The sequence below is a fragment of the Prosopis cineraria genome, unplaced genomic scaffold (genome assembly GCF_029017545.1).
Source record: "Prosopis cineraria cultivar Desert tree isolate PC_DT_omini unplaced genomic scaffold, ASM2901754v1 PC14, whole genome shotgun sequence".
Lineage (NCBI taxonomy): Eukaryota > Viridiplantae > Streptophyta > Magnoliopsida > Fabales > Fabaceae > Prosopis > Prosopis cineraria.
The window spans coordinates 7,544,931-7,553,736 of NW_026555345.1; the positions used below are offsets into that span (position 1 = coordinate 7,544,931).

General features: G+C 33.5%; 2 protein-coding genes across 3 annotated transcripts; both read right to left on the reverse strand.

The window, feature by feature from the left end:
- Window positions 1-883: 883 nt before the first annotated feature.
- Window positions 884-1,936, reverse strand: LOC129293706 (uncharacterized). The gene has a single exon (XM_054931790.1). The coding sequence runs from the start codon at window positions 1,833-1,835 to the stop codon at window positions 1,134-1,136; it is 702 nt and encodes a 233-aa protein (XP_054787765.1). The 5' UTR covers window positions 1,836-1,936; the 3' UTR covers window positions 884-1,133.
- A 1,506-nt stretch (window positions 1,937-3,442) lies between these two features.
- LOC129293949 (chloroplastic group IIB intron splicing facilitator CRS2-B, chloroplastic-like) lies at window positions 3,443-8,472 on the reverse strand. 2 transcript variants are annotated; one of them, XM_054932098.1, is made up of 9 exons: window positions 8,284-8,472; window positions 6,456-6,672; window positions 6,292-6,376; window positions 6,125-6,192; window positions 5,953-6,054; window positions 5,794-5,867; window positions 4,433-4,491; window positions 4,269-4,345; window positions 3,443-3,675 (listed from the first exon to the last, which is right to left on the reverse strand). In XM_054932098.1, the coding sequence occupies exons 2-9, from the start codon at window positions 6,666-6,668 to the stop codon at window positions 3,559-3,561; spliced, it is 795 nt and encodes a 264-aa protein (XP_054788073.1). In that variant the 5' UTR covers window positions 6,669-6,672; window positions 8,284-8,472; the 3' UTR covers window positions 3,443-3,558. The 2 variants fall into 2 exon arrangements, with proteins under 2 accessions (XP_054788073.1, XP_054788074.1); XM_054932099.1 differs by having other exon boundaries at window positions 5,953-6,003; window positions 8,284-8,471.
- Between the last annotated feature and the right edge of the window lie 334 nt (window positions 8,473-8,806).

The window sequence follows — 8,806 nt, forward strand, 5'->3', positions numbered from 1 at the left end:
TTTCCTCTGTGAGTTTATATTGTTAGAGACACGAAGCTTTGTTTTTTCCTTGTTCATTTTCTCCCCAAAGCTAGCACAAAAATGAGACATACATCTATCTATGATATCTATTTGTCTCCAAGATACTCCCTAAAGAGCAAAAGATCATTAGCAAAGAACAAGTGCAAGAGTAGAGGGCCATTTTTCACAAGATGTATCAGTTTCCATTCTCCTCTAAATATTGCATCATCAATAATGTGGATCAACTTTTCCATACACAGAGTAAAAATGTATGGTGATAATAGATTCCCTTATCTCAAGTCTCTAGCAAGGACAAACTCTAAAATAGGTTCTCTATTCTAGAAAAGTTTGGTGATAGGAGTACTAACACAAGTCACAATGATCTCACACAACTGATCTCCAAAACCCACTTCTTCAATATGCCTCCGAATAAATGACCATTCAAGCTGATCATAGGCTTTTTTTAGATCCACTTTCACAGCAACGAAGCCTTTTTTACTTGTCTTCCTCTTCCTATTTGTTGTAATTATAAAGCTGAGGAATTATCACCTTGAGATAATTCTAATTGTAATGTAACTTCCAATTGAAATCCTGACCTAACAGTAAGATTCAGCCATGTTTAAGACCAACTGGATGCTAAAAATGTTTTTTTATTAAAAAATAATTCCGATGCTAATGCTGTCACAAGTTTACTTTTTTATGACACAGTGATGCTGATGTAATTGCGCCTTTTCTTTGCTCAGTTTTGTAGAAATATTAATTTATCTCATCTGAATGGATAACATGACAAAGACAATCTGATATTAAAAGATTCTAAAAAAAAGGAAAAACACATACACACATCTCTTCATCCTCAACTTGGATTGCTGGAATATCTGGTGCATTGGCGCGTTCAAAACAGAATATCTCATATATAATGATAGTGTCATGAATACAAATGCTCAATCCATAGGTTTACAAATTATAGCTGTACACAGATACAGGCTACTGTAACTGTAAATTCCCCAAACAAAAATTTGCAGATTGAAAGAATAAAAAAACACAATAAAAGCAGACCAAATAACTATCACCATTCTTCAGTAACACCATCATCCAAACAATGACCAAATCCAAATTGAAGAAAACCATAATAATCAATACTGTCTGTACCCCAAGACAGTCTTTCCGTTTCCGATCACTCTGCCACCACCACAACCATTGCTTCTTCCTCCTCTAGCTTCGCCGTTAATGGCGCTCGCAGCGTATGAAGACAGACTCTTCAGTTCATCGATGTTCGCATAGCTCTTTCTCGCCATCAGAATCCCACCATTACCACCCTTTTTCTCCCCCGCGCTCGCCGACTTGCTCCCCCTGGAATTTGACAAAACCCCATAATTCGCCTTCGAGAAGCTCTTTGCCGGTGGCGTCATCTCCGGCAACGATGGCAGCGTGTTCGTCGGCTTCCGGTTCTCTTTCCGCAACGCCGCAGAGAAATCCGGCACCGATTGAGCAAGAACAGAGGGTCCTTTTCGTGCGGAGGTCAAGTTAGTCTGAAATTTGACCTGTTTTCTCGGTGGGGTTGCTCGTTTCGGTTCTTCATCTTCTTGGAAGTCTCTTGCGTGTTTCCTTCGCAGTTTAGCTTCTCTCAGTTCGGCGTAGGCTTCGTATCTGGGACCTCGCTCCATGATGAAGCTATCAGTGGTGGTAAGTTTGAGAGGAACAGGGTGATCTGAGGTTGAATTCTGATTGAGGATAAGAGAAATGGGGTCGAGGGCGTGGAAGAGAGCTCGAAGAGAGGGGTTTGATTCGTGGGAATGCTGTCGATGTTGTTGCAGAGAGACGTTGATCTCTGCCATTGCAGCTTTTTCAGGTTTGGTTGTTTCTGCGAGATGGTCAGAAGAACTAAGAAGATATTATGATTTTGCAACGGTCTAATGAATCATCATATCAAGGGGGGAGGGAGAAAGGAGCGAAAGAGTCTTTTTCTAAGGTTCACGTTGCAACGTTCTAATTGGAAGTGGGTCCCACACTAAGAATCTAAGAAGTCTTTAGTGGACGTCGGATTCTTTATTAAATCTTCAATTATTTTATTCTACTTGGGTTTCCTAATGTCAATCTCAATTAATATACTTCCTCCAAATCTCACATAAAATTAATTTTTTTTTTTCAGTTTTGTCATTGTCCATAGAAAAAATTAATCATTTATTCATATAATTTTAATTTGATTGTAATTTAATTCTTAAATTATAATTTGATATAATTCAATACTTACAATTTAGATTTGGTTAAAATATAGTTCTTAACAACTAGGTCTAACTTTAATTATTTAAAATATTAGTTTCTAGTGAATATTGAATTCTTTATTAACTGTTCACTTACTTTATTGAGTTTTCTAGTATCATTTTCAATTAATATAATTCCTCAAGTCTGAAAAGAAAATATTTATTTTTTTCAGTTCTATCATTATTCATAAAAAATACTTAAATAGATTGGATGCACTATATTATTTGTGATCTATCCAACTAAAACATAACACTTAAATGATATTAAATATAAATTAATTATGATATTAATAATAATAAAGAGAGAAAATGTAAGAAATTAAATGTACATTTTATTATAAAAATAAGATCTATTAAAAAAATATCACAAAATATTTTACTTAGATTACTTAAAATATTTTAATTGAATAAATCATAAATGATGTGAAACATTACATTTATCTAAGTATTTCTTCATTATTCATAATTACTATTCACAATTTTTTATGCATAACTTTTTAAGGTAAAAATCAATTTATTAAAAAAAAATAGAACGATTACATCACAAGCCCCATTGTACTGTCTAGAATTAATTGGGCCATGGAACACAGTACATGAAACAAAAAAATGCACAAACTTGTAAAAGCACTTTATTTCACACTAAAAAATAAAAAACCGCTATCATTTACTACAAACCCGAAACTCACTCTCTTTCCCTCCAATTAAAGAGGGGTGTTTTGGGATAAGGTTAGTTAACGTATTATTACTTTTTTGGCAAAACATTTTATAAAATGTAACGGAGATAGTAATGTTAGTGAAATATTGGATAAATTAACATGATGAAAGTAATTAACGTAACTATAGAAGTTTAAGAGGGTTCACCATAAAAGTTTAAAGGTAAAAAAATATAAAAGTTAATTACAATTTAAACTTAAAATTAAAGATTAGACTATTGTACTAAGGTCCATGAATACATGCAAAGTTTTCCAACCCGTTTGACATTAGATGATCTTTTCCATGTAAAAGAATTTGGACTTTCTCAATATTTCAAGAAAATAGTGTTCTGAGTTCAACACTCACCAGCGATCCATCATTCAAGCGACCAAAACACAATAAGTCTATTTCTTCATAAAGTTAATAATGTAATTTTCCCTGGTGGCAAAAAATGTATTTTTTTCTGAAAATATTGAGAGGATGGAGGATGCTGCCAGAACATTGATTCTGAATGATAAAACTATCAGGTTATACAAGAAGGATGCAACGAAAATGATGGATTATGCATTTGATAAGTGATTTCAACTAAATATTTGAGAAAAATTTAGACTTTATGGTACTTATACTTCTGCCTCAGATTGAATCTATTGACATGCTGATTAAAGCCGTTGAAAACTAAGGTTCTTACGGCTTCAACTCCTTGGTCCAATGCATCATCAATCTGTTAAGGCAGCGAAACCAAAATAAGATACACAAGTGACAAACAGAAATCCATAGTACAATATCAATACATAGATAGACTATAGGAATCCATGATATTCATAAAATAGGCAAAAGTGCACCTTTCATTATTTAACTTCACACCATGTTTTTTTTTTTTTGGTGCCTTAATTTCATAGTGCTTTTTCAGTCATATAATTTTAGCATTGTTAATTTCATTAACAAAAAAAATACCAATATTAAATTCTTAAATATTGATAAAACATTATTAAATGTTGATGCATTAAATTCAATTTTTTGAATTTTCTTCCACATCAGTTTTATTACACAGCACCTGCATCAGAATAGCTTTTAAAACAGCCGCAAAATCCCCTAACAAAGACAAATGGCATTCTAAATCCAATCTCTTGGTTAACGTTTCCCATTTGATATAATATTTGAAATTGCTCAGGAATCAATTTAACAGCTACCATGGATTATTCGTAAAGCATGAGAGAATTCAACTTTTATAAATATGGTACACAATGCAAAATAGAAATTAATCAAGTCATTTCATGAAGTATAATTTTTCTTGCTAGAAGTAGAAGGTATCACCTGTTTACGCTCAACTGAACTAAACTTCTGTAGAAGATAAGCTTTCATATCCATAGTCCCAGGGGGATTTCCAATTCCTACAAATGCATAACCGGATAAATCCAATACAGCTGAAACTGTTATAAAGACAACATTTTTTCAGTAATAGAACATAAGGAACTTACCGATGCAAAGACGAGGGAATGCACGAGAGCCCTCCAAATGGTCCATTACATTCTTAACTCTGTAGCAATCTAACTCAAGTTACATTACTCTCTAGTATGATTTTCTGGTAGTTTAAGGCAAGTATAGAAATATATTACTACTGATTTCTAAAATAACTTACTGATAGAATAGTTTGAGTGCGATGATTTGGGTAAATTAAGCGTGTTGATTAAATAAAGACCTAGGAACTTCATGAAGTAAACAAAGCAACAAAACCCCCTTTTAGTATCTTCTGTATTTATCAACAGACAGAATATATGCCATGCAAATTTAATAAGAAGCTAGCTAGTAATGACTTGGAGGTTAAAATAGAATATTAGATCATTCCATAACTGACAAAGTTTATATATTTTGGAGCAATTATACAAAATTATTTTGAAATTAATGGGAGTATTGCACATAAAATATAAGCTGGGTGGTTCAAATAAAAAAAAATACTACAGTAATTTTTTTAAATTAGATAGTACCTAATAAACTTAAAGGAAAATTTTATCCGATTGCTATAAGATTAACTATGTCATATGATAGTGAATGTTAAACTTTAAAGGAATAACAAAAACATAAAGTTAGGATAATAGAGATGAGGACGTAGTGATGGATGCATAGGTATAAAAGAAAGGATTCATAATGATCATGGACAAGAAGGAGCTGGCATGGCATTTGTCAAGGAAAAAATGGTAAAAAACCGTTTAAGATAGTTTGGACAATGGACATGCATAAAGAAGACCATTGTAAGTGTTGGTGAGGAGAGCGAAGCAAATAGTCTCAAGTCTTGTGAATAGGAATAGAGAAAGACCAAAAAAAACACTCTATGAAGTTACTGAATGAGATTTTTTGGTTAACAATATATCCAAGATTTGGATATTGATAAAGTACAATGATATCATGCAATTCATGTAGCCAACTTTACTTAATGGGATAAGGTTTGTTGTCAGAATTTTTCTACAATTACTACATACCAAATCTTCACCACCAAAATGTCTTCAAGTAATTATTTAAAAGGATTACAACTGCATTTAATGTTATCATGAAAAGATTGGCATCAGCATACCAGTGTAAGGTAGCAGTCGAATTTATATCAGCACTGAATGAATGTCAATCGATTTAATATTCAAGTATTCAATTAACTATGAGAACCCTAATTGGTGTAGTTTGTTTGAAGATGCTAAGGATTAAGCTCTAGCTAGCATACCACCTGTTCCGCAGGTCAATAAATTTAGAAAGTCATTTCAATGGGTAAGTGAGGATTTGTCATATTTACTTTTGACAAATTAGAGATGAGAATTTGTAATAAAACACGTTCTAGGCAATCTGATATTACCCATTGTGATGGCCATGTCCTGCTTTAGGTTGAAGCCTTAAAATACCATTTGGAAGGCTCATCTCGTCATAAACCTACATTGAAAATCCCACAAATTTGTGGACTGTCACTATTTTACTAAACACAAGTTTGATTGTAGTAAGGCATAGAAAAACATACTAGTAAAATATGGCGCAAGGGTACTTTATAATATGCAGCAAGTGGTCCGACCTTTAAGTACAGGACAATGAAGATTACGTCAGGGGAACAAAACAAATTAACCTAGAAAGCGAAAGGTGAAATATTTTTCATATGATAGGAAATACGACACATAATATGATGGAAAACAAACCGATTCCCCACTAAAATTCATGTATGCTTGAGGCTTTGCCAACAAAATTGGTACTTCTCCAATTGAACCTGTACTGATCACAAGAAGAAATCAGAATCAGTAAATAGGGAAGTAAAAAGAGGAAAGAAACTATACATACATACACAAAATGGCAGCAAGTAATGCACCTATTCCAATCAAGGCTTTTGATTGAATTGTGTTCATCAAAACCCCTTCTGCCTGAGAAATTCTGTCAATCATTTCAAATCCAACCTAATGGAAAGAAACCATAAGACCCAACGCATACAAGATGTAATGAAGCAAGCAGCGTCTCATATTGTTTAATATTTACATTGTGCCTTGTGCCATGGTATTTATTTCCAGGGTTACCCAAGCCAACAATGAGCCAAGGAGTATATTCCACTTTAGCTCCATTGTTATTTTCCAGCAATGAGGAAGGAACTGAACACCTTGTTGCAACTGAATGTTTTCTTATGTAGCGAGGATAATGCAGTTTGCCAGGATAGGTTACACAAGAGCTTGGGGCAGATGCTGCATACAACATTGACCTATCATAAAATGAAAAGTGCAACGAACGATCAACAAACATTTGATGAAATAGTTTAGATCCCACTGAATTACACCAAAGAGACATTCAAAACTGAGGAAATTGAGTAATACAGAAGAGAAAATAGGGTTTGTGGAAGCATATAGGACAGAAATCTCCGAGTACTGCACACTCTTTAAATCCCCAACCTATTGGCAACTTCAACAGCTAAGATTTATTTTGGGCAAAAAGTATACTAATTTCATCCCAAAGCTTTATTTCTTTTAATCAAGTCCCCTTTTCTTAACAAACATGCAATTTTGTCCCGAACCCTGGCTCTGTCATGAACATTAACAGAATTTGATTATCCAGATTCTCTGTAGCAAATCAACAAGTATGACCAAGGTGCACTGTTTTCAATTTCATACAACTCCAGAAACGGCACTTCCTAAGTTAACTTCAAGATTGCCAACATGACTATCGTTCTTAATTTCAAAGTTTCCCTTGCCCTCAGCTTAGTTTCCTCATAATTGATTTTTATCTCTCATAGATTTATCACAAAACACATTGGTTCAATTGTATAACTTTCTCACCCCTGTGAAACTAAAAGATTCTCTTTTCATTTACATGAATATCTAAATTCCCAGCTTTCTGACTTAAATCATCATTGACCAGAATAAAACAGGGCAAGTAGTAGGGACCCCAAACCTAAATCACACTTCAATTTTCAGGATATACCTCTAAAAAAGATTACCAGCAAACCATGCATTCTCCAAAGGCTACCATTTTTCTGTGGTTTGTAATGTTTCAATAATACACCATTATACTTCAATTCCAAACGGTTTTGCAAAGGCTGAAATAAAAAATGACAAAATTTTATTATCATTTTTTCCTTTCTTTTGGTGTTTTATTCTTTTTACCCTCTGTTTTTTTTTCTTTCTTTTGGTGTATTATTTTTTGATATACAAAGAACTACATGAACACAAACTTAAAAAGGGAAGACTGTAAATGAAGAAAGTTGAGGCTAGGGCTAGTAGAAAGTCAAGAACTTTCCAGGAATCATGGACCCTGAAACGCTCAGGACAAGACGCTAGCGCACACACACAAACTTAAAATGATCATATGCAATCGTGTTGTCCATTAAATTATAACTAACACAGCAACACAACCAAAATTTGAAATGTCTGACACGTATTAAACACATTAGCGGCTCGTTTCTTGTTTTAATTTGTTTATTTGTTTCAAGTCTCTATGCTTCACAGCTTCCTGCAAATTCTCTACGGATTTTCTTATCCTGTAGAGCTTCCAATATGCTTTTGCTCAGATATCTGATACAAAATCTCCAGTTCAAGACCACGAAAAGAAAAGGAAAAAGGAAAAAAAAAACAGGGGAACTTTCACTACGAGCAGGTTTGCAAGAAACAGAAAGCCTCAACGACAGAAGAGTTGAGAGATTTAAAGACATAACCGGTAGACGCAAGCGTGATTTAATAGTAACCCGCTATGCAGCAGGAAGAAATTTAGTTTTCAATTCTCAAATTCCCCGCAAATTAATATCAGCAGCGCCTATGGGTGCTGCATGTTAAGCATGAAATGCGAAGACTGAAGCGAAAAAGAAAAGAAAGATGCTGACCTGGTAAGGAAAATGCAAGATTTGTAGCTTCTGAAGCTTCCTTAGCGTTCCTGGACTCTTTCGTAGAACGATAAGCAAGTCTGAGAAATTGGGACTCCGGCGTCAGAGGAAGTTCATAAATCAGAAGCACAGGAAAAAAAATCTGCTATCGCAAAATCGGAATTCGGAAGTGCTATGAACTTCCCACTTACTTCTCTAATTACTTTTAGATAATATAACTTTTAATTCTTACTTCTTCTTTTTTTCATTTTCCAATTATGATTTAGCATTTAAACTTTAATTCCATGCGATTCACTCTTTATCGTTAAGAAATCATAAGACTAAATTATACCGATACAAATAAAATAACAATAATTTGACAATTTCAAGTCAAGAAATCATAATTACAAAATTATTTTGAATTAAAATTTAAGAATAAAGTGGATAATTGAAAAACCTTATGTTTTATTTGGATAAGGAGAGAAAATATAAAGAAAAGAAAATAAAGAGAGAGAAAACATGGAAAAGAAAAAATTGGAGGAAT